Source organism: Pantherophis guttatus, chromosome 15 (genome assembly GCF_059756535.1).
Source record: "Pantherophis guttatus breed Tessera chromosome 15, ASM5975653v1, whole genome shotgun sequence".
In the NCBI taxonomy this organism is placed as follows: domain Eukaryota; kingdom Metazoa; phylum Chordata; class Lepidosauria; order Squamata; family Colubridae; genus Pantherophis; species Pantherophis guttatus.
This window is the reverse complement of record NC_142077.1, coordinates 1,175,309-1,201,812: the sequence shown is the minus strand read 5'-3', so window position 1 is coordinate 1,201,812 and position 26,504 is coordinate 1,175,309. Positions and strand designations below refer to the sequence as shown.

At 43.8% G+C, this 26,504-nt stretch overlaps 1 protein-coding gene across 4 annotated transcripts in view; it reads right to left on the bottom strand.

Annotated features, from left to right (window-relative positions):
- Positions 1-26,504, bottom strand: part of CAMTA1 (calmodulin binding transcription activator 1) — a 348,998-nt gene that overhangs the window by 317,414 nt on the left and 5,080 nt on the right. For all 4 annotated transcript variants that reach the window (XM_087879234.1, XM_087879233.1, XM_087879232.1 and 1 more), the window contains exon 2: positions 12,226-12,344. In XM_087879234.1, the coding sequence (XP_087735360.1) occupies positions 12,226-12,344 (119 nt within the window). The remainder of the gene's footprint in view (positions 1-12,225; positions 12,345-26,504) is intronic.

Sequence of the window (26,504 nt, the reverse complement as noted above, 5' to 3'; positions counted from 1 at the left end):
TGATTTTATACATTTACGTATACAGGGAAGTGCTTGACTTGCGGCCACAATTGTTGAGGCCAAAATTGCCAGGCGAGGCACTTTTAAGGGAGCTCTGCCCCGTTTTGGGACCTCTCTTGTCACCGTCGTTAAGTGAATTGTGGCGGTTGTTGACTTAGGAACATGGTCGTTCGATGGATCCGCCTTCCCCCTTGGCTTTGCTTGACACACACATACCCCCGGGGATGCTGCGACCGTCATAAAGTTGCCAAGCGTCCGAATTTTGACCGTGGGGATGCTGCAAAGGTCGTAAGTGCCGTTGTAACTTCGAGCGGTCGCTAAATGAACTGTTGTTAAGTCAAGGATCAGCTGTACTTTTAACGCAACAGTAGCAAGCATGATACATATACCGTGTTTCTCCGAAAATAAGACCCTGTTTTATATTTTTTTTGAACCCTGAAATAAGCACTTGGCCTTGTTTTTGGGGAGGTCTTATTATTTTGGGGCATGTAGAGCAAGAAGGGGCTCCTCTTGCCGTTTTACCTGATTTCCAGCTCTGTCTCTCTAATCCTAAACAGAAGAAATGGCGGGGACCGGCTGCGCATCTGTTTAAATATTTGGGGGGGGGGGGCTTATTTTCAGAGAGGGCTTATTTTCAGGGGGGGACTTATTTCAGTGCATGCACTCAAAAGCCGGATTGGGCTTATTATCAAGGGATGTCTTATTTTCGGGGAAACAGGGTATTATATAATATTCAAAGGAGCAAGCATGGTGTAGATGTAAAGGCTTTGGACTAGCAGTGGCGGGACCCGAGTTCTAATCTTCCCTTAGGTGTGGAAGTCAACCGTATAACCTTGGGCAAGCCATGCCTTCTTAGCCCAAACCAGGCTCTGTGATAAACTGGCTAAAAAAACAGAAAGAAAGAAAAAAAAAAAAACCTGGTCACATCAGGGTTAGACAAGCTTTGCTATAAGAACAAGGTGAATGCCGTAGAAAGCAAATGAATCCTGAAGTTACGAAGGAGAAATGCAGAATATTCAGATTTACAGGAAAGAAGGGAGGGGAGAAAACAGTGCCTTGAAAATACGAATTCATCTGTAGCTTTTGACGTTCGTTATGATCCGTATTATAATCTTCTGTTTTGCCCACTTTTCGGATCGGATTTGGCCAGGGAAGTTCTGTAATCCTATCGATTTCACTTGTTTCGATGTTATTTTTTACAGCCTTTTGGCTCTGCTGGTTTTAAATTATTCTGTGCCTGCTGGCAAGCTTTTTTTTCTTTTTTAAAACTAAGGCTTTGGTTCCTTTGTACGATTCCAACCCTGTTTGTTTATAAATATATTGTTTCTGAAATCATCTTTCAACGGGCAAATGGTAGCTCAGCTCGTGGAAGGCGCCACCTTAGAAGGCATTTGATGCCTTAAGAGGCGGCTTATCAATATTTGAAGAAAGAGGACGGCTACTGGAAGACGAGACCGCTTCAAAGATGTATATTAATTGGGCTTGGCTCAAAAACGAAGGAGGCTGCGTTTCTATATCATGCTTTTACAAATGGAATATGAACGATCCAGCGATAATCTATAAATAGCGCCAGGGGAAGAGAGCCAGGTTCATCAGCAGGCACAAGGAACGGCTTCCAACCCACACGGATTTCTTCGTCGGCCATTAACGACGCTACAGGTAGTCCTCGACTTATGGCCACAGTAGGGACGGACTTTCCATCCCTAGTGCGAGGAAGTTGTTCAGTGAGTCGCAGACCATTCGGCAAATGATGATTGCAAACGGTTAGGGGCCGGCGTAAATATTTGTGTTATGGCCTGTCGGCCCCTCCAGCGGCCGACTCAGAGGAGGAGGAGGCGGCGTGGGAGTCAAGGTCAGCATCAAGGCAACTGAGAACTCCAAGGGGAAAGTGGGAATGGAGCTGGCAGAGAGACAGAGGAGGAGCCTGGGCCATCCGTCAGCCCTCAGATGGAGAGTCAACAGCCCCCAGGTCTGGAGGTGGCTGATAAGGAAGAGGAAGAACAGCTGGGTCCAGTGCCTGATTCGCAGATGCTCAGAAGGCAGAGGAGAGCAGAGCAGAGGAAATCTATGGGCCGGTCCTCGGGACGGAAGAGCCACCACTGCTAGCGAAGCCCCACATTAGCTCTGGGGATCAAAGGCAGGGGGCAGACATGAATAGATGTGGCAGACAACTTATTCATCTTCCGGACGGACAGACTTGTTAGCCTGCGGTGAGAGAGAAACTTTTTGCCGGGGCTGCCGGAGCTCCTAATAAAGGAATCATTGCTTCAACTACAGAGGGTTTGTTGTGTTTGGAGAGCTGGGTCAGAACAATTTGCCAGTTACCAAGAGCCCAAATTTTGATTCCATGAACCATGAAATGCAAGGACCGGTCGTAAATCACATAATTTTTTTTAGTGCTGTTTTTGAATGGCCACTAAACAAGTGGTTTAAGTCAAGGATTATCTGTTCTATAGTCTGAGCTTTCCATGTTACTGGCATAAAAAAAACCCTCCAAACCTTAATTTATAAAAATTCATAAAATCTTTTAATTTTCCCACATTTTATCGAGTGATTCCTTGTGGCATCATAAACTCCTAGATCTTGGCTTTGTTGCTTTAGCTTCTCTATTTTGAACGGACATAGATGGTACAAACACAGAACTGTACCCCTTAACACACAGGCAAGTCCTTGACTTACGACCACGACTGAGCCCAAAATGTCCGTTGCTAAGCCATAGTTTTTCCCATTTTATGACCTTCCTTGCCAGAATTCATTCGATCTCTTCGGTTGTTAAGTTAGTGACACGGTCGTTCAGCGAATCTGACTTCCCTGTTGAGTTTGCTCATCGGAAGGTCGCAAAAAGGGAATCGATCCCATGACCCTGGGAGAGTGCAACCGTCATAAATAGGAGCCAAGTGTCCGAATTTTGATCACGTGACCAAATGGGGATGCTGCAACAGTCACAAATGCGAAAACATCCGTAAGTCATTTTTTCAGTGCTGCTGTAACTTTGAACAGTCACTAAACAAACGGTCGTAAGTGGAGGACTACCTGTATTAGACCAAAATTTTTGCAAAGCGCCATATCTCCTCTCATTTGCCCCACCGTCCCCCAATTTTTGTCTCACAATTATCCTACTATGGAGGGGAAAGAAATAAGTTCTGAACAGACCGTTCTCTTGTTCTGTTACTTTTATATCTAGCGTAGCAATTATTTTCCACTGCACAGAACGGTAAATGCTCAATTCATAGAAGAAGAAGAAAATTCCTCAGGTTGGAGAATTAATTGCAGCTGCCCCTGCAGCAAGCATCTCCAAAAAAATGCTAGGAGAAAGATGGGGGAAAAAATTAAAAATACAAAACCCCAATTTGGCAAAGAGGCAGCGTTAAAGCTCTGCTTTATCCAAATGTTTATCCTGAAATAAAAAAAACAGCAATTACTACTCCTGCGATCTAAAAGGTTTCTGCTGTGAAAATCAGCATTTAAGGAAGTTTGGGGGGGGGGGGGAAGAAAGAAAGAAAGAAACGTAGGAGAGGTTCTTGATCCTTTTTACCCGGTATTTTTACCCTCCCCGCCCCCCAAAAAAAGTCTTTCGAAAGGCTCTCGCGTGGTCCAAACAAGGCACGCAGAGATAAACTGGCTCACTTATCAAATGGATCGGGAATAAGGAATAGGACAGTTCCCAAGTTGCTTTTTCTCTCTTTCTTAATGGCCTTCCAAAGGGGGACATTTTTTCAGACGAGAAACAAAGGCGTCATAAGAAGCGAAGGAGGGAGGGAGAAAGAGAGATAGAAAAAGATTTAGAGAGAGAGAGAGAATGAGAATGAGAGAGAGAGAGAGACAGAAAGACAGACAGAATGAGAGAGAGAGAGATGGAGAGGTAGAGAGAGAGAATGAGAGAGAGACAGAGAGAGAGGGAGAGGGAGAGAGAGAGAGAGAGGGAGAGAAAGAGAGAAATAACAGCACAAAAGAGCCCATCAAAGGAGAGTGGGTAATTGATTTCTGAAAAGAAAAGCCAATGATTCTAAATATACCCGCCAGCAGGGAAAGAAAAAGCAGAAAGTAAGTGGTTCCTGCCAAGAGATGAAAACATATATATATATATTTATATACCTGTTTACAGATACCTGCTAAAAGGAGCCTCTCCAGAGAGATCTTCACGCTCCTTAAACAGCCAGGCTGACCCATGTTACAGAGGTGAGTTAATATATTAAAAGTTAAAAGATCCAGCAATCCTTAGAAACAGGACGGCCACTCCTGAGACTGCAACTTGTGAGGCTGCACCACTTCCAACGGTCACTAAATGAATGGCGGTAAGTCAAGGACCAGCTGTAGTCTGTCTTTCTGGTCCGGAATAAAACGGCTCTAGACCAGAAACACAGAATATAGCTAGTCCTTTGACTTCACAACCATTCATTTAGTCACCAAAGTTACGGCCCTGAAAAATGGGATTTATGACAGTTTCAGCAGTTTACGAAGAGTCACTACGCAACGAGTTATAAGTCAAGGCCCACCTATATAGCCCATGACTACGTGTGCCACCTGTGGCTTGCCACAGGTTTGCCATCGCGGGTCTACAGTCTCCTGCTTGAACAAGAGGTTGGACTAGAAGACCTCCAAGGTCCCTTCCAGCACTATCCTGATGGATTGATATCACAAAATGAGTGGCGGATCCTCATAGGCTCTTCCCAGAAACCCAATTTAATAGCCATTGTGCTCAAATCCAAGAATAGTCCGTCTTACCAGAAGTGGGCAAAGTGCTATTCCGAGTGCGGGCTCTTCTTACCCCGTGGGGCTAAATAAATCTCCCAATTTAATGTGTGAGGTTCTCATCATCTGCTCATTTTGGAAAAAAAAAAAAAAAACTGGAAGGCCAATTTAGAGTTGCCAGTGGCAGGCTTTCCAGAGCGAGAGATGATTAAATTTAGTGCAGTTACTTAAACAGGAAAACTGCAGTTGGCTTAACCAGGACGCTACTCAATAAGCAGGCTTCTTCCCACCCCAAAGCGTGTAAATTAAAAAAAAAAAAAACAATTTACATACATCTGATTAAGTGTTCTCGGAATTGAATTGAAGAATTTCAAGTTTCACATTCAGAATAGAGCTGGAAGGGACCTTGGAGGTCTTCTAGTCCAACCCCTTGTTCAAGCAGGAGACAACATTTGGAGGGAAGCTGCCCCACATCTTTTCCTTAAACTGGTTCTCAATTTGGTTGGGGACATACGTATGCCCACTCTCTTGATCGGAAAACCAAGGCCTGTCCTAGACTGCTACAGTGATACTTAAGATCATAAAACGTTGCCCCCTAAAATGCAGCTAAGCCAACCTCCTCCACATCATTTCCAATGCCCCTTAAAATATTCATCGACTACAGTTAGGCAATTCTAACAATTACAAAGTCCTACGATTAGGAACTACAATTGTAATCCCAACAATATTAATTCACTGGACAGGTTTGAAAAAAAAAAAGAAAATATGAAAAACACACATTGAAAGATCTGTACAAATGCATGTGACTCATTTTCCTGGCCCAGATCATAATAATTATACTCGGCTATGGCTTAAAATAATACCATCAACTCCGCTGCAAATGAACACAATTTTCCCCTTCAAAGGATGCAGCTAGTCCTTGACTTACAACAGTTCATTTAGTAACGGTTCGAAGTTACAACAGCACTGAAAAAAGTGACTTAGGACCGGGTTTTTTCACACTTACGACCGTCGCAGCATTCCCGTGGTCACGTGATTAAAATTCTGACATCTGGCAATTGATTCGTATTTATGATGGTTGCATCGTCCCGGGACAGAAATTTTGGGCTCCGTTGGGGTCGTAAGTCGAGGAGTACCTGCGGTCTGCCCAGCTCTGTTCCATTTCTCTAAAGACCTACCAGTTTGCAACCTGCCTGCAATTCCCTATAAATTTAGCAATTTAGCAGACTTTGCATGGGGCAACAGTGACTTCACCTTCTGCACCGTCGTAAATTTTATAGCCCAGGTATAAAAATTGGGCCGAAATACAGGACAGCCAATTCTGCATAAGCGGAAGGACAGCACATGGGATCTGGGGAAGGGGAATTTCATTCACCAAGGTGTGAAAATGACTCCCTATTACTCAGCAGCATTTAAGGAGGAGAGAGAGAGAGAAAGAGGGAGAGGTGGGGGGGAAGAGACTTCCGTGTCTGTGGTCATGACAAGGACACAGCCAGCTCGCTGCTGTGTCAGAAAAAAATCCATAAAAGCTTTAAACTGGGGTCATGCAAGCATTTGCAAGGGGAGTCCAGAATTTCCTGCCACCTCAAGGAAATTTTATTTTATTTCTAAAAAAGCATTTTTGAAGCAGCAAAGGCAACTAAGCGTTCAGATCAGAGGTTTTCGGGCTAGATGTTTGACACCGCCTCGCTGTCCTGTCGCGATTTTAACATTCATGGCGATAATCCCCTCTCCCTAATCCAGCTGCTTTCCAATTCTATCCTTGCCTTCTTTCTTTTTATCTCTGAATTACAGGGAGCTCCTTCCAATGTTTTGGACGTCCTTGTTACCCCCCGTCGCTAGGCATGGCAATGCACTGCCACATTGATTCCTCCACAAAAATTCTGATTCTGCCTCCCTGCCGCCTTCGGTGCCATCACCAGATCATGCCATTTGCCTCGGGTTTGTGACCTGACTGACCTGTGTCCGTCAACCTCTTCACTTTGTGCTTTTAACGTGCGAAGTTTCTTCCACCAACTGCCATTCTTATCTCTTTTAACCAGCTTTCTCTAGTTGCCCTCCCTATCCTTTACTAACCATTAGCTCCACCAACGAATTGACGGCGAGGCCAACAGAGCAGACTCATGGAAGGGGCCTTGGAGGTCTTCTAGTCCAACCCCCTGCTCAAGCAGGAGACCCTATATCATTCCAGTCAAATGGTAGTCCAATCTCTTCTTTAAAAACTCCAGTAATGGAGCACCCACAACTTCTGGTGGCAAGTTGTTCCACTGGTTAATTGTCCTCACTGTTAAGAAATTCCAGGTTGCTCCTCTTCTCCTTGATGAGTTTCCATCCGTTGCTTCTTGTCCTGCCTTCTTTGGTGCTTTGGAGAATAGCTTGACTCCCTCTTCTTTGGGGCAGCCCCTGAGAGATTGGAATACTGCTATCCTGTCTCCCCTGGTCCTTCTTTTCATTAAACTAGGCAACTGTTCTTCACAGGTTTTAGCCTCCAATCCCCTAATCCTCTTTGTTGCCCTTCTCTGCCCTCTTTCTAAATAAGACTTCTAGATTTCAACTTTTTTGTCCTCTGGAGCTCTCAGACCAGAGCAACGGTCTTTAAAATGACCTCTTGCTGCCCCTTTTTAAGGCCATTTATTGTTTCCTTTCCTTCTTGCCCCAATTTGTGATTTTTCTCCTCTATTGTTAACTTCGAATGGTCGCTAAAGTCGGGAACTACTTGTAATTTTTTTTAAAAAATGCTTGGGACGCAAATCCTGTGCTTTGAAAAAGTTTGAACTATTTAAAAAATGTCAGCACAGTGATTTTTTTTTTAAAAGCCAATTTAAAGAAGAAATGATTTCAACTTTCCAAGTGGTGGAATTATATCTGCTCCATGAAACCCACCCACCGCTGACCAGTCACTCTGCCACACCTGGAATTTGTATTACACAAAACCAGTGGGACACAACCTTCACATTTTTTCCCCACACCCCCTCGTGATTTCAGTAAAATAGCCTTATTATATGTGATCGAACAAGAATGATTTGGTGTTTCTGTGCCCAATCTTGGTTGTTTTTTTTTAAAGCTTTATTTTTTGCTCATTAGGGAGCACGACGTAAGGACAATGACTACATGGCAAGGCTAATTTAGACAAAGTCACCCGGTGTTCCCACCTTCCTTATATTGAGGGGGCTGCCACAGATAAAATTACTGTGACAGGGTAGCTGACAAGAGCTCGCCCATACAAAGAAAGGGCAAATATTAGCTTTTAATTGAGATTCTTGCTGCTGCTACAGTATTTTTCTGCTGAGTTCCTCTGGGGCTCTGGGCCTTTCCATCATCAGCATCTTAGCAGCTCTGCCTCTTATGCAGCTGCTTATAAAGCAGAACGGTGTCACCGGAGAGTCAGCTGGCATTGAGATGCCAGCTGGCAGGGCATGCCGGACCCATCAAGGCCTCGTGGGGATCAGGGTGGATTGCCACAGATCCAAACTTCACCCGGGGGACCCGAATTCCAGGCAGTTTTGAATGCAGGATCAAGAATCCTTCCACAAAGAAAGCTGCACAAAGCAGGCAAGCGGGATGATTTTTGGTCAGGGAAAACAGAATTATTTCGAATATTTAAGAGCGGTGTATACAAGTAGCCCCTCGATGTACGACCACAATTGAGCCCAAAATTTGTGCCGCTAAGCCGAGACGGTGGGGAAGTGAGTTTCGCCCCATATGACGATTTTTCTCGCCACCGTTGTTAAGGGAGTGACTGCGGTCATTAAGTTAGTAACGCAGTTGTTAAGTCCCCCCTTGACTTTGCCTGTCAGGAGGTCGCAAAAGGGGATCAACGTGACTCCGGGGACACTGCGACCGTCATAACTACGAGTCTGTTGCCAAGCATCTGAAATTTGATCACATGACCGTGGGGAATGGGGATGCTGCAATGGTCGTAAGAGTGAAAAATGGCTCTAATTCACTTTTCTCGGTGCTGTTGTAACTTTGAACGGTCACTAAGTGAATGGTTATAAGTCGAGGAATACACACACACAGTGCATTCAGAAAGTATATATACTCTCTCTGTGTGTGTACACACACACACACACACACACACACACAAAGTGCATTCAGAAAGTATTCAGACCCCCATCACTTTTGTCAATTTTGTTATGGTGCAGCCTGATTCTACAGTTGTTGAAATTCATTTTTTTTCCTCGTTAATCTACACTCAAGTTACTCCATAAGGACAAAGTGAAAACAGAAGTTTAGAAATGTCTGCAAATTTATTAAAGAGAGAAAAAAAACTGAAATATCACATTGGCATCGGGAGTCAGACCCTTCTGAATAACAAAATGGACAACAGTGAAGGGGGTTTGAATACTTTCTGAATGCACTGTATGTACATGTATGTACACACACATATACACACCGAATACATGTATATGTATCTCCTATCTCTTTATCCATCATCTAACCATCTGTCAATCTCTCCCTTCCTCCTATTTACCCTATCCATCCATCTATGGTGTATGTACGTATGTATGTATGTATGTATGTATGTATGTATGTATGTATGTATGTATCTATCTATCTATCTATCTATCTATCTATCTTTCTTTCTTTCTATCTATCTATCTATCTATCTACCTACCTACCTACCTACCTACCTACCTACCTACCTACCTACCTACCATCTATCTACAGTCAGTGCTGGGTTTCTACTTATTAGCCCCGGTTCAGGCAAACTGGTAGTGGCGGAGACGGGAGGCTCCGCCCACCCATCTGGATGTCATCATGGATGCTCTGAGCATGTGCAGAAGGTTCTGCGCATGCTCACAGTTCCGAACTGGTAGCAAAGGTAAGTGGAACCCACTACTGTCTACAGTGTGTTTACATAAATAAATAGCGGAAAGTCTGCTTTATCCGCAGTACAAATCAGCTTGTGTGTTCCAACAAAGGGAGCCTAACAGGAGGTGTCGCTCGTACTACTGAGCTCAAGATGTGCGTAACTAGCTGCTCTTACACACCTCTCAAAAGTCTGGGGGCCTTTGATGCTTTGGGAAGATGAGAGATCGCTGTAAGTACATCCCGTTATCCTGCTCTCAACTTCCACAACAGACCGGCGGAGGGCCTGTGATTAACCCTGGGTAATCTCCACTCCTCTCAATTTAGGAACATCTGGGAAGAAGAAGACGGAAAGTTTCCACGCAAGAGAACCGCTGTTGAAAGGATTTCAGGAACCTCCACCCACTCAGATCCTTCAGGAGGGCTGTTTCTTCGGCATCATTTTTGCAGGTTTGCAAAATCAAAGCGATAACGCCCAAGATCAAATCCAAGGGATTCCCTTTGGCACTTAAGATTTTTTTTTCTTTAAAAAAAAAAAAAAAAATCACCAGGAACATGATGCCAAATGGAAAGACCATGTTTTAACCACTTTGCCAAATGGGATTAAGTGCTGGTATTATTGGGGATGGGGCAGTGGTGAAATCCATATTTTTCCCTACCGGTTCTGTGGGCGTGGCTTGGTGGATTTGGCAGGGGAAGGATACTGCAAAATCCCCATTCCCTCCCCACTCCTGGGGGAAGGATATTGCAAAATCTCCATTCCCACCCCACTCTGGGGCCAGCCAGAGGTGCTATTTGCCGGTTCTCCAAAAAACTACTCAAAATTTCCACTACCGGTTCTCTAAACTACTCAAAATTTTCGCTGCTGGATTTCACCCCTGGGATGGGGTCATATGTCAGAGAGAGGCTAGCCATTGGTCAACTTAAGGGGTTGGGTATCCTGAGCCTTTATCCAGTATAGGTCACATATATTATATATATATACAATATATAATATTCTAAAGCCAGAAAGAATCCTGAACAGAACATGGAAACCAGCATAACGATCAGCAAAATCCATGAGAAAAATCAGCGTACAACAGATGAAATGAAAATGATTCTGATCCCAGATAACCTGCTATAGCAGTTCGTGCCCACGTTGGAGATGGATAAATGCACCTCACAAGGCGCAAAATTAATAAAACTCGGCCTACGTTCCCCGATTCAAAACAAGAGACCCTTCCTGCACTTACACAAAGTGACAAAAGCAAAACCAAGACACGTTGTGTTACTATTCCATAGTATGAGTATAATATAGTATAGAGATGCTGTTCGTTGAACCCAAATGCTTTTTTTTTTTACAGGTTTATGGAAGGCTCATGAGCGTCTCTCTCCTAGTGCGTGAATCACAGCGCATTCATACCCGAGAACCATTCCCGGTTTCACCACGGCGCCACTGTTCCCCTTTCCTAGGAATGTAAACCAGACCAAATACTATAAATAACAGTGGATGGATCCAGTTCGTGCAAAGATAAGCTTTGTCTTCAACCGCCACTGCGTGAGCTTCTCCCAAAATAAATGGAGGATGCAGCCTCTCTCTCGTTTTCGTTGCGAACAACTGAACACAATAAAGCGCATTTTGCAAATGGATTGATCGAGGATTTTTGTCTTCGGCAAGGCACTTAGTCACATCAGTTTATGACCTTTCAAAAATAACGGATTCTTAGGAAATCTAAGATCACTGCTGTAAAGTCTGTCCAGAAGACAAAGTCAGCCAGCAGCAGGAGGTCTAACTACAATCGTTTCCAAAGCTGCTTCTCTTTAAAAAAAATGAATAAAAATGAATACGCAGGGCACAAATTCAAGGAAACCAGTTGCGCTCATGTTTGTTAATGCGTTCTCTTTCATTCACTCCATTCACCATCACCACCACCCCAAAAAATATTCATTCCTCACAGAGGAAATTTACTTTTGAAAATAAGATACCTGCTAAAAATCCTGCATTTACGGGCAAAGTTTTTGCACCACTGTTTAGGTGAGTCACGCTGACTGAGATTTAAGGAAACTCGTCTAGACCAAAGATACCTAGATTGGGAAGGCCACTCTTCATACTTAGAGATGCGTTGTTAAAAAATATTCTTAAATAAAAGATTGTTAAGCATTAGAGCCAGGAATTGCCATGATTTTTGGAAGTTTGGGGCACAATCGGGGCCCTTATCAAATTGACACTTGTGGTAAGGCTACACCATTCATTTCTGACATGTACAAATATCCAATATACAGATTTTAGCTGTCCCTGTGAAAGTAATAAAATGCTAGATATACCAACCAACGTCAGGAAGGAGATGCGATGTTCTGTCTCTTTTAAAATTCACAGTTAAATCATTTCCTATTAGCTAAGGCAGTGGTCCCCAACCTTTTTATCGCCGCGGACCGCTCTCTTCCCTGGAGCCTTTGCGCACGGCCCAAGAGCCTTTGCGCACGGCCCAGGAGCCTTTGTGCTGCAGCGCCCGGCCGCTGCAGCGATCATGTCCCCCGGCCGCTGCGCGGCCCGGTGCCAGGTACTCCGCGGCCCGGCACCGGTCCGCGGACCGGGGGTTGGGGACCACTGAGCTAAGGGACCAAATCTGCAAAATCAGCAGCGACCCGAGGGCGGTTGATCATGATTTTTTACTCCAATACATCTACAGTTTCAACACACCAGCCAGTGAAATCACACACACAAAAATTTTCTCTAGCTACCTCATTTGTGTTCCAACGGTGTCTCTCTTTTGGTAAACTGGAACATTTTGGTAGACATTCAAGGAGCTTTTTCGGTAAAAAGATTTTTACATGACTTCCGTTGCTGTTTCCATGATCATCTGGAGAGAGGGGGAGAAAAAAAAATGATATATTTGTGTTTAGAAACGAGCATCAGAACCGTTTTGATATATTTCCCCCCCCTCCCGCTGACTCCAAAGGTCAAATCCATATGCACACACAGAGTCTTTCTTTCTACCATTTGTCATCTTAAAAATGCAATTTCTGGCATCGTCACTCCCCCCGGCCGTACACAAAATAAATGGCCATCGTGGCATGTCAATTCCTCGAAGTCAAAGGCCAGGCTCGGTTTATGGACTCCAGAAATGTAAATAAATAAATAAAGATGGAAGTTTCCAACTTTACAGCTTTCCACCGATGCAGGACAGGAAAACCTCATTCCTAACAGCAAATTTAGAGAGTTGAAGTGGCAACAAAATTGTTAGGAATAAAGGATGCCTGTTTATTTTGTCTTACCGACCCGTAGAATTTCACTACCCAGAAAATTTTAGTCTTTTTACACAAATTAGCCTTTCGAACTGCTAACCCTTTGGGTATGTACAAATACAGCTAGTCCCCAACTTACAACAGTTTGTTTAGTGACTGTTTGAAGTTACAACGGCACTTTTCACACTTATGACCGTTTGCCGCATCCCCATGGTGACGTGATCGAAATTCAGAAGCTCAGCAACTGACTCGTATTTATGACAGGAGCAGCATCTCGGCGGGGAGGGTGAGTCACATGATCCCCTTTGGTGACCTTCACAAAGGTCAACGGATTCACTTAACAACCAAGTTACTCAGTTAACAGCTGCAGTGATTCACTTAACAAGTGAAGGTCGTAAAAAGGGGACAAAACTCAACAAACGTCTCGCTTAACAGCCAGAAAGCTTGGGCTCAATCGTCGTCGTAAGTCGAGGACTTCCCGTACAATGAACACACAGGCACGTCGCCCTTCCTCCTGAGCTCTGGTTTAGGACCAGCCAGGCCACAAAGCGAAACCAGCTGATTTTTTTTTTCTATGAGGCAAAACATTTTTCCTCGTTCGTCTGTCTTTCGTGCAACGTTCCGCACTACAGATCAGATTTCCATAGTTTTACGATGTTACAGTGATAGATCCCTTGTAGCAGACACAATATAAACACAATGTGGCTTAACCCCATCACAACTGCTCCAGTTTCTGCCATGCAAAAGACGACGCCTAGAGATCAGAAAAGAAGAGCTTTGTAAAGAGGAATGCGCTGGGAAGAGGATATTATTTAAAAAAAAAATAAAAATGTTGATTGAACTCAAAATCCTGAATCCGTTGCAGATAAGATATATAGAATAGAATGGGATTGGATGGGATGGGACAGGATAGAAAATGAGTGGAGTGGAGTGGGATGGGATGGGACAGGATAGAAAATGAATGGAATGGAATGGAATGGAATGGAATGGAATGGAATGGAATGGAATGGAATGGAATAGAATAGAATAGAATAGAATAGAATAGAATAGAATAGAATAGAATAGAATAGAATAGAATAGAATAGAATAGAATAGAATAGAATAGAATAGAATAGAATAGAATACTTTATTGGCCAAGTGTGGACACACAAGGAATTTGTCTTTGGTGCCTACGCTCTCGGTGTACATAAAAAGAGAAGATACATTCGTCAAGAATCATAAGGTACAACACTTAATGATAGTCATAGGGAAACAGCCAATATAAATTGTAAGGATGCAAGGAACAAGGTTACAGTCATGCAGTTATAAGTGGGAGGAGGTGGGTGATGGGAACGATGAGAAGACTAATAGTGGTGCAGCCTTAGTGAATAGTTTGACAGTGTTGAGTGAATTGTTTGTTTAGCAGAGTGATGGCATTTGGGAAAAAACTGTCCTTGTGTCTAGTTGTTCTGGTGTGCAGTGCTCCATAGCGTCGTTTTGAGGGTAGGAGTTGAAAGAGTTTATGTCCAGGATGCGAGGGGTCGGTACATATCTTTTTGACTGATATCCTGATATAGCCTGATAAGGATCCAATGAAAACCTACCGCAATGTGGATCGGATTTAGCAGCTTCCACTTGGGAGGCAGAAGTAAATTATTTTACCTTGCAACAAACGTCATATTTTTCTGCTTCCTGCTTTTCTTTTTTCTTTTCAAAACAAGCGGCTGAATTGAAATATCAAACGAAGGAGAAAAATCAATAAAGAACACAATAGGATTTCGTTACACTTAATTTTGCTTTGATCTGCAGTCGGATGGAGCAAGGAGTTATTTTTTTTTTTTAATTTGGCTTGCAGCCAATTAGATGATTTTTTTTTTTTATGTGCATAGATAGTCCACAACTTACTTGTTTGGTGACTGAAGGTACGACGACATCGAAAAAAGTGATTTATGACCATTATTCACACTTGTGACCGTTGCAGCAACCTCCTGGTCATGTGATCAAAATGTAGATGGTTTGGCGACCGATTATTTATGACGGCCACAATGTTCCGGGGTCATGAGATCAGCTTCCGACAAGCAGACTCAATGAGGAAGCCAGATTCACTTAACGACCGCATTCTCACTTAACAACTACGGCGATTCACGTAGCAACAGTGGCAAGGCAGGTCGCAAAATGGGGCAAAAACTCACTTAACAACTGTCTTGCTTAGCAAAAAAAAAAAAAAGAAAGAAAGGAAATTTTAGGGTCAGTTGTCCCAAAGGGGCTTTGTTTTCAAGAGGCGATTGGGCTTTCTGGTTTTTCTTTGAAGACGTTTCGCTTCTCATCTAAAGAAGCTTCTTCAGTTCTGACCTCCCCCCACCATCCAGTTCAGAGCTGAAGAAGCTTCTTGGATGAGAAGCAAAAGGTCTTCAAAGAAAAACCAGTCTACAACTGTGACCCGGATGAGGGAGAATCTCCATTAGACATTTAGGGTTAGTTATGGTCGTACACATACATGTATTTTAGGTTTAGAAGTTGTTTCCTATTTATCACTCCTGTACACACTTGCAGAAAAGAAAGAAAAAAACCCTTTAATGTAGGGGTCTCCAACCGTGGGAACTTTAAGACGGGTGGACTTCAACTCCCAGAATTCCTCAGCCAGCGAAACTTCGCTGGCTGAGGAATTCTGGGAGTTGAAGTCCACCCGTCTTAAAGTTCCCACGGTTGGAGACCCCTGCTTTAAGGTATAGTTCCCACAGATAACCAACTCTGAAACTGCCCAACCGACATCCATTAATTTTTACAAAAACAATGAATTTTTAATAGTGAAAATGGCCCACTAAAAAACCTGAAGTTAACGATAGGATTAAAGTTCATTGTGCCCCCCCCACACCCCCACCGCTGAGCTCAGGCCTGATTAGAGCATCCTGTTCTAATCCAGAGTAGCAGCAAGTTAATTACGTAATTATAACTTTAATTCTGATTTCCCCCCCACCCACCCCTTCTTCTTCTTTTTCCTTTAAAAACAGCAAGGAGAAAAGGCCTGTGTTTCTCTCTCTCTCCCTCTCTCTCTCTCTCTCGCTGTACAAGCAACCAAACAGTTTATTTCTCTCTCAATGGCAGCTTCACACCAGATGGGGATGAAGCAGTGTTTAGAAAATATCGCATTTGAACCCAAGAGACGGCTGATTAATCAGCTCTGCAGGAAATGCCTATTTAAGTGGGCTGCGTTTGTTTGGCCAGGAAGATAAAAACGATTTCTGTCGCAATTTTCGGTTGACGGTTCCTTGTTTTTATATATATATATGTGTGTGTGTGTGTGTGTATGTGTATGTATATGTATATGTATATGTATATGTATATGTATATATGCATATTCTTTCTAGCCAGGTTCCACCTACGTAAGCTAAGTTGTTCTACAGCCCTAGGTGGAACCTGGCTAGAAAGAATATGCACATAAAAGCCTACGAAAAAGGAAAAAAAGACATACATATATACACACACACACACACACACATTTTTATTTCCTTCCCAAGTTATTTTTATGAGAAGTTCCTTTAGGAAGAGAAAAAGTACAAAAGAAAAGAGAAGGCTTCAAAGGGCAAGAAAAAAAGTGAAAGAAAAATTAAGGAAAAAAAAAACCAACCAAAAACAGGGAGTCCTCCTTGACTTACAACAGACCATTCGAAAGTTACAATGGCGCTTATGACCGTTTTTCCACACTTATAACCGTTGCACCCCTAGTCAAAATGTAGAGGCAGCTGACTCACATTTATGACGGCTCCCGTATGATCTTGCGACCTTCAACGGGGAAAGCCAGATTCACTTCGCAGCCGCGTGACGTCACAACTGCGGTGGTTCACTTATTTATTTATTTATTTATTTATTAAATTTGTATACCGCCCTACTTCCGAAGGACTCAGGGCAGTGAACAGCCATGGAATAAAACATATAAATACAAAATTTAAAATAGATTAAAACGAAATTAAAATAATTTGGCTGAACAAATTAAAAACCCCAATAATTTAAAACCAAATTTAAAATTTCCATTTAAAAAGGGGAAAAACTTAGGTCAGGCCGGCTTGGTGAAATAGAAAGGTCTTAAGCGCGCGACGGAAGGTACGCAGATCCGGGATCCTCCGTATCTCCGGGGGGAGCTCGTTCCAGATCGTAGGTGCCCCCACAGAGAAGGCTCTCCCCCTGGGGGCCGCCAGTTGACATTGTTTGGCCGACGGCACCCGGAGGAGCCCCTCTCTATGGGAGCGTACTGGTCGGTGGGAGGCTATTGGTGGTAGCAGGCGGTCCCGTAAATAACCAGGTCCTAAGCCATGGAGCGCTCTAAAGGTGATAACCAAAACCTTGAAGCGCACTCGGAAGACCACCGGGAGCCAGTGCAGCTCGCGCAGGAGAGGTGTTACATGGGAGCGCCACGTCGCTCCCATCACCACCTGCGCGGCCGCACTCTGCGCCACTTAACGATGGTGGCGAAAAAGGTCGTAAAGTGGGGCAAAAACCCGTTCAACAACTGTCTCCCTTTAGCAACAGAAATTTTGGGCTCCCATTGCGGTCGCAAGTCGAGGACTGCCCGTACAATGAGATGGCAATCTTCTTTATGACAATTATGGATTTGCCTCTCACTCGGTCGGTGGTATAATTCTTTCTTTTCTTTCTTTCTTTCTTCCCTTCCACAGGCAATAATCCATCCTGCTTAATCATCAAAACCATAAATCTTTTTTTTTTTTCCTCCCCCTGTTCCATGCAAAAAGTCCGTTAAGGGGTTTCCAGTTTCATTCCACATTTTTTTCCCTCTCCTCTCTTAAAAGAATAAAAGCATTTTTACACCGCATGGTGGGGGGAAAGCTTCTATGCTAAGATCAGCTACATCAGAGCAATAAATACTCCAAAAAAACAAAATGTGAACTTTGGTACGGAGGGATCAAATAAGATTCTCCATCTAGAGTTCTCCACTGGAGGAGGGGGGAAAAAAATGATTTTTTTTGGTTTTGTTTTTTGCTTCCTTAAATCTGGGCCAAGACTCAGAACACCTTCAAGCAAAAAACGTTCCACCTTTGAAACTTCCCACCTGGCATCCGCGCAGACGGAAAGATTGCGGGCACTTTAAAACCGGTTTGTCTATTGACCCCCTGAATAAAACTATTTTTTAAGATGGGCTTCGAACAGACGCCAGCGAATAATGGAAACAAGGCCTGGCAATATTCGTGGATAAATGGAGGACTAAGTTACGACAAGCTGAAGTGCAGGTGGTCCCCAACTTACAACAGCTCGTTTAGTGACCGTTCAAAGTTACAAGCGGATCACGTGGCCTTTAAGCGAGTCTACCTTTTCCGATTAAGCTTGCTTGCCGGGATCCAGCTGGGAAGGTCGTGAATGGAGACCGAGTGATCCCAGGATGATCCCAAGCACATTTTAAAGACACGTTGTGATTTGTGATCGATCTTCCCTATCGAATTAAACTGCACAAACCTTTTGTCCAATTCGTTGAATGGGCTTTGGCAGTACTGTAAAGCCCCGTATACAGTCAAGGCGATGGTTTTCCCAGTTGCAATGGATGGCTGCGAAAGTTGCACCATAAGGAAGGCTGAGGGCCAAAGAATGGAGGCCCTTGAACTCTGGTGCTGGAGAAGACTCCTGCGAGTCCCTTGGACTGCAAGGCCATCCAACTAGTCAGTCCTAGAGGAGATCAACCCTGACTGCTCTTTAGAAGGCCAGATCCTGAAGAGGAAACTCAAATGCTTTGTCCACCTAAGGAGAAGGAAGGACTCCCTGGAGAAGAGCCGAATGCTGGGAACGATGGAGGGCAAAAGAAGAAGAAGGGGACAACAGAGAACGAAGTGGCTGGATGGAGTCACTGAAGCAGACGGCCTGAGCTTCAATGGACTCCAGAGGATGGCAGAGGACAGGAAGGCCTGGAAGAACGTGGTCCATGGGGTCGCGATGGGTCAGATACGACTAAAAACAAAGCCCCGTATTTCTAAAACACACTTTCCAACGGGGGTGGGGGGTGGATGGGGTGGGAAACCTCTCTCATCCTTAACCGGTAGGAGATGGAACGGGCTGTGTGGATGCAGAGACCTTTTTGGCCTAAGGTAGGAATATTATTCTCACTCTGTAAGAGGAAACATAAAAGGAATGAGCTGCCCAGCTGAGATACAAAAACACATAGCACAGGAACATGTTTTTTTAAAAAAAGGCATTTCAGAAACCGGAGGTGAGAAGTAATGACAAAAAAGCCGCAGTCGCTCCTATCAAGCTCGGTACACAGTATCTCAAATATATGTGCGTGTGTGTTTTCTCTCTCAAGGGGACTCTAAACCTGTAAAACTTATCCTGGGCTTTTCAGCACTTGAGAAACATCAATTAAGGCACGTTAGTCATCCCGCAAGCCCAGGCAGAGCACAGACCCCGAAGTTGTACGAATTGGAAAAAAATAATATAGCCTGATTGCGCTACTAAGGGCAAACTGGACAACGGTTATGCACATTCAGGACACGGTCACCTCTGCCCTCGGACTTGGGAGGCTTCTACACAACTGGAACAGGGAGTAATAGGGCGGGAAGGGACCTGGGAGGTCTTCTAGTCCAACCCCCTGCTCAAGCAGGAGACCTCATACCATTCTGGACTCTGAATGGTCATGCAATCTCTTCTTGAAGACCTCCCAGTGACTATCAATGGCAGGGATTCCCTTAACAACTGTGTCAAGAAAGGTCGTAAAATGGAATCGTCCTGCTTAGCAACAGACTTCTTAAGCTCAATCGTGGTTGCACATCGAGGGGCTCTGCCTGCAGAAGCCAAACCATAAGTCCATGGGAGAAAAAAGAATACAGGTAGCTCTTGACATACATTCATTTAGTGACCATTCAATGTTACGACAGCACTGGAAAATGTGACTTACAAGCAATACTTCCACTTATGTTGCAGCCATGGTCATGTGATGGAAATTCGGAGGCTTGGCAACTGGCATGACTTTATGACGGTTGCAGTGATCCCAAAATTATGCGACCTGGAAACTTTCAAGAAGAGACTGGACTGCCCTCTGTCAGAAATGGCGTAGGTAGGGTCTCCTGCTTGGGAGGGCCAGGGGGCGGGGGGGTTGGACTAGATGACCTGCGAGGTCCCTTCCGACTCTGTTTAATCTGACAAGCAGCGTCAAAGAGGGAAGCCAGATTCACTTCAGAACCGTGTGGCTAACTTAACGACCGTGGCAAGAAAGGTCGTAAAATGGGGCCTAGAACTCACTTAACAACTGTCTTGCTTAGCAGTGGAAATTTGGGGCTCAACTGTGGCCGGAGGTCAAGGACTACCTGTAACCTATACTTCCCATTATTGCAGTTCCTGATAAGTTGTGTCTTTTTACCGTCTTGCAATCAAAAAAAACAAAAAAAAACCCAGCTCTTTTATCACCCATCATAGCAACCCCATCAATAGCCAACAATTTCCCTTCTCCAGAGGCTCTTTGGATTCATCAATACTGTTAGAACTTCGGGCTTGATCCGTCTCGGGGAGCCTGCAAAGTCTTTTATCTCCGATCTGCATTACAGGATGTTCTAGATTTATATTCGGGGTGCTTAAATTTTTATTTTCAGGGATGCGAGAGAGGAATAACGTGGGCTTTAACCACAAGTCTTAAAGCTGCCAAGTTTGAAGACCTCTGCTTTCAAGAATCGAGGCCGTCTTGTCGATGCCAATCGTAGCGTTTTCAAAAACTAGCAACGGCGGCGCTTAACATGCAGTCGCGTAATTTCTCATCGCCTTACAGGTAACCAGTTCTTCAGCATCAACACCCAGGTGTGATTCATGCAAAACCTGACAACAACCAGCCCACTTCCAAATATAAAAACGAGCCTGACGGATGAAAACTTACCCGCCAAAGCTAAAGGCTTGACAAGCATTATTCCCAGCTTCGCAAACTTTTCCCACCCGCGCGCCCACTCGGTTTGACTATCGAGACTATAATTCTGCTCTTTTGATTAGTAGAAGATTTAAAAAAGCTACCTGGTTCAAAATTCTACAAGGGTTTTCAGATAGATAGGTAGGTAGGTAGGTAGGTAGGTAGGTAGGTAGGTAGGTAGATAGATAGATAGATAGATAGATAGATAGATAGATAGATAGATAGATAGATAGGATGGACGGACCAAGGTGAAGGGAGGGAGGGAGAGGATGGAAGAAGGCAGGAACTGGCAAGCAAAAGCATTAGAGAAATAGCGAGCACAAATTTATATCCATTCATGAAAAGCTAAAAACCAAACTCTAGATATGAATATCCTTTCTTCTTTCATGAGTATTTTAGTCAACATGGGCTTCAGAGCAGAAGAACTGAATCACTTCTGCTTAATTCTACCAAGCTGTGATAAATCTCTCTCTAGGTTGTTTTCCTTCATCATCATCGTCATCATCAGACGGGAAATTACTCCGTAAGAAGCAGCACCCAACAGTATAGGTAGCCTTTGACTTTTAACCGTTCGTTTAGTGACCGTTCGAAGTTACAACGGCACTGGAAAAAAAAAAGGTGACTTGGGACCGTTTTTTCACACTTATGGCCATTGCAGCATGTGATCAAAATTTGGACGCTTACCAACTGTTTCACATTTATGACGGACACTGCATCCCGGGGTCATGTGATCCCCTTTTGCGACCTTCTGACAAGCAAAATCCATGGGGAAGTTGGACTCACTTCACAGTCAAGGCAACGGCAGTGATTCACTTAACAACGGTGGCTAGAAAAAGGTCGTAACATGGGGCAAAACTCACTTACCAACCATCTTGCTTAGCAACCGAAATTTTGAGCTCTCAATTGTGGTTGTAAGCCGAGGATTACCTGTACCAGAAAACTTTCTACTGGCATTCCTCAGTTAATAATAGCAATAGCACTGAAGACTTATATACCGCTTTATAATGCTTTACGCCACTCTCTAAGCGGTGTACAGAGTCAGTCTATGCCCCCACCCCCTCAAACCATCTGGGTCCTTTTACCGACCTCGCAAGGACAGAAGGCTGAGTCAACCTTGAGCCGGTCAAGATCGAACGCCTGGCGGTGGGCAGAGTTGGACTGCAATGCTGCATTCTAACCACCAGGGCTCCTAATATCCAGGAGCAAAATTCCCACCACTATCTAATGCAGTTGTGTAGAGTGGCGCCACGTAATCACATCGCTTAGTGGCAGCCCACGTTACTATTGTTAACTGAATCACACCGTTCATCAGACAATGACTCACCAGGATCTGAGCAATTCCTGGCTTGGTCCCTCTCAGTCCCACTCCTTCAACTGCCCCCATTTGCCCATCTTCCCCATAGCTCTGCCCTTTTGGCTGCCCTACACAGTGGCGTACCTTGGTGGCATTGACAGTGGCGGGTGGAGGTGGGGCTAACACAGAGGCCTGGGGCCTTCAGAAGTTTCAGCCGGCTGCTGCCACCTGTCAGAAGGTCACAAAAGAGGATTACATGACCTCGGGAGATTGCAACCGTCATAAATACGAACCAGTTGCCAAGCATCTGAATTTGGATCACGTGGCCATGGGGGTGATGCAGCAGTCGTAAGTGTGAAAAACGGTCCCAAGCCGCTTTTTTCAGTGCCCTTGTAACTTCAAGCAGTCACTAAATGAACTGCTGTTAAGTCACTAATTAATATTGTTGGCCAATTCCCCTGGCATTATGTGCAAATCTAGTCCTAAACCAATCAAATAATATTGCCCCCAAAAAATCCCATTGGAAAAATCTTCTGGATGAGGAGGAACCTGGTGCCTGTCCTCCTAGGAAACCAGACAGGAATAATAATAATAAAAAAACCCAAGATAATTTGACTTTATTGGAAGGGAACCTTAACAGAATCTTCTAAGTCTGAAGGGACCACCTTTTATTGACTTGATGCATTAGGGTGGGTCTTCCCTAGATTTCTTTTTCTGACCGTTAAGCAGACTGTGGGCTCCTGCCTCTTTTATCTATCTATTTCCCAGGCAGCTTCTCCTCTCTTCTTGTCTCTCCCCAAGGTCATTCATACATTCCACTGTACTTCTGTATACAATCACATAAAATAGATGCCGATTATAAGGCAGAGAAATCTTCAGCTTTGTCTACCAAAATGATTCCATTTCTCAAAGGAATCGGTCACACTATCAGCCGCCCTGGGAATTTTCAAATTGTAATTAACATTTTAAAACCATTAGCATTATCTATTAAGTATCTCAGTTGTTTTTTTTTTTTTTTACACACGCAGCTCTTTGGGCATGCCACGGTTAAAAGGTTTCAAAGTATTTCTTTCCCGTGAACTAATGTAATGAATTGCCTGGGTTTTAAAGTGTTTACAAGCAGTTTAATAATAATTTCGAGGTGATGCTTTGATTTAAAAAAAAAGAAAAAAGAAACAAGTACTTTAGCTGTATTAAGCATGCTTTGCTCGTTCAGAGTTTTAGTACAAATAGTTCCGGATGATAGAAAGGTATTTTTGAGAAATTTATACAGTGCAGGAAATTAAGATAGCAATTTTTTTTTGTATTCGTTTGTTTGATTTACTAAACAGAAATCAGATAAATGTGGTAAATTAGATTGCAATCTATTTGGGACACTACTTGTGATTCGGTGAAGAGCAATTAATTAGGCCGCTACTGCCCAGAATTTCTCTTGTTTTCTTAAATATCAATCTCTGTATCTGGTAATGGTGAATCCTTTAAGTTAATTATGCAAAGCACGACAAACGAGTTTTCCTTGGTCCAAACTGAATCAACTACCTATCGACCGCATATTCTTATATTTTAATAATTTGTAAGATGGGGAGATATGTCTATATCCACATTTTGCATAATTTCATCAACTCAAATCTTTCCTTGTCAGATATTACCTCGAATAGTTTAGCCTTTCTGTGATATGAAACAAGCTTTTTACAGGTAGTCCTCGACTCACGACCACAACTGAGCCCAAACTTTGTGCCGTTAAGTGAGTTTTACCCCGTTTTACGACCTTTCTTCCACAGTTGTTAAGGGAATCTGGCTTCCCCGTGCACTTTGCTTGTCAGAAAGTCGCAAAAGGGGGTCGCGTGACCCCGGGACACTGCGACGGTTGTAACTGTGAGTCGGCTGCAAATCACCTCAATTTCGAGCACCTGATCATGGGGCTGTGGCAATGGTCGTAAGTGTGAAAAATGTCGCGTTTTCCAGGGACGTTATAACTTTGAATGGTCACTAAGCGAACCATTGTAAGTGGAGGACTACCTGTACATAAAGACGAATAAAGCTTCTCTCTTACAATGGTGGAAAGTAGCAGCAAACAGGTTCTGCATGGGCCGAAGCCCTGGGCGCCCATTGAAGCAGCTGTATCAACCTGGCATAAGACACGGCTGCTTTAATGATCCGAAGAGTCCAAACACCGCAGCCAAGCTGACAGCCTTATTCGAGTGGCAAAGACCCCATTCCCTAAAAAGAGCACATTTTCATTTTATTAAAAAAAACACTTCCCTTCTCCAAAAGCTATTTATGGTTTGAACAGGGCAAAGCTTTTCTGCAAAGCTTGCGAACCAGGTAAAAAAAGATGGATGGCGGGTCAGCTAACCATGGCATTCCGCCGTGGAGAACTTTCTGTCAATGATTTGACATCTGGGGGCTGGCAACAGCATCAGAGTTCAGGGCTTTTTCGGCGGTATCCATTCTGTATTTGGGAAAGGACTCAAATCAGATAATGGCGAGAAATGCTCTTCCAAGCGCGTGCGAGGGCTTCTTCCAACAACCGTGCATCAAATATCAAGCATCAAGCAGAGAGAGAGAGTTAAAAGAAAAAGTTGTCGCTTTTAAATTAAAATCTCCATAGGTTTCAGTACGGCTGTGCGCTGCTTTGGATTGAATTCCAAAAAGGGAGTTTTGAAGGCAAAGTAACCCTTTAAAGCAGCCACATCTTTTCCCGCGGCTGTCCCTCTGCACCTGCCCTTATGATCCTGGGAAAACACATTTCTTTCTCCAGCTGAGCACAAGGCAACTCTTTAGTCCTAAATATCTACTTCTGTTATCAAACACTGTCAAAAGCCAGTCAAATCCTCAGCCCTCTAAAGTAGTTTTAGTTACCGTTACGGTTTCTAAAAGAAAGTCAGCCTGAGTTCTCCCTTAGCTTTAGGAAAAGGTTCCCCTCGCACATATGTGCTACTCGTTCCCGACTCTAGGGGGGGGCGGTGCTCATCTCTGTTTCAAAGCCAAAGAGCCAGCGCTGTCCTGTGGTCGTGTGGCCGGCACGACTCAACGCCACAAAACACAGCAACAAACACTTTCAAATCAGTATGATATTCAATAAAAAAAAAATTCTACTCAACAGGCAAGGTTAAACTATCCCTTGGCATCCAAGCACAGTATATTATTTTTCCATCTTAGACCCCGATACAGCGAGTCCTTGACTTACGACCTCAGTCGACCCCCAAAATTTCTGTTGCTAAACGAGACACTTTTCAAGTCTGATTGAAAAGATGACAGCAAAGTCCTGCTTTAAATCAGGGGTCTCCAACCTTGGCAACTTTACGGCTTGTGGACTTCAACTCCCAGAATTCCTCAGCCAGCCTGTAAAGTTGCCAAGGTTGGAGACCCCTGATTTAAATCATTTCAATACTTGTATTACATTCCAAGCCAAAAAAAAAAAAATCAAAACTTCACGTATTCAACTAACGCTCAAGGGAACACTCGTCGGGCACAGTGGTACTTTTCTTGCACAAATATCCAGAAGTTCTTAACCATGAAAATGGCATAATAATAATCTGTTGTGTTTCTACAGGAATGTCTCTGCCGGCCACCTTATTGAGGGTCCGATAAGTACCTACCCCCCCTGAACGGGCTCTGTAACAGTGGTCCCCAACTTTTTTAGCAACATGGAAGACAATTTTCCCATGGACCAGAGGTGGGGGGAGAGGAGGAGGAGGCAACCTAGAATCCCACGTACATGCGGTTTACAGTAGGGTCCACGCTACTAATCGAAGGCCTGGTGATCTGAATTGGAGCGGAGACGGTAATGTTAGGACTGCAAATACAGTTAGGCAGCCCAGTTCCTAACAGGCCACGGAGCGGTACTGGTGGAGTGGAACCGGTCCGTAGCCCGTGGATTGGGGGATCCCTGTTTTATAACACAGTCAAGACATAGCGCAAGGACGCTATGATGGTCATAAGTGGGAGGACTTTTGTTCAGTGCCTCTTAACTTCGGTCGCTGAACGAACGGTTCTAAGTCGAGGGCTACCACCTGCACAGTATACAGCTAGCCTGGCCAACTTGATTTCATAAAGTCCAGAGGTTATTAAAGTTGACGTTTTGTAAGTGAACCAGCGTAGCATAAACCGCTAGTGAAAACTTGGCCTTTGCATGGTCATTAAAAGAGAAACGACTCCTTGTGTACTTTTGACATCTTATGATTAAGTAGTAAACACTTGGTTATATTCCTCCAGAACAAGAACACTCATAAATAAGACCTTCTCACTACAATTACGACAAATATTTATCACAGGTAGAGAAAACCCAGTGGCCAATGTCTAGGACACCCGAGTTTCTGCAAAGACGGTGTAGCCCGTTTTTAAGAATGTGTCATAAACCCCGTTTCATTTAGCCACGGAAAGATAATGCCGTACCAAGGATATGATGTTCTCTCTCACTCCTTCAAAGGAGCAGAACTTGAAATATGGCAGGTACAGGAGGAGGGAAAAAAAAAAAAGTAATGAGAACATAGCATGCCCAGAGGGTATTCGAGAAATAAAGTTCATAAGGAATATATTTTATTCTCTCTTATTTTGTAAGTGTAATACCATCCTTCAAATTCATTTTACTACCGGTGCTTACAGCTG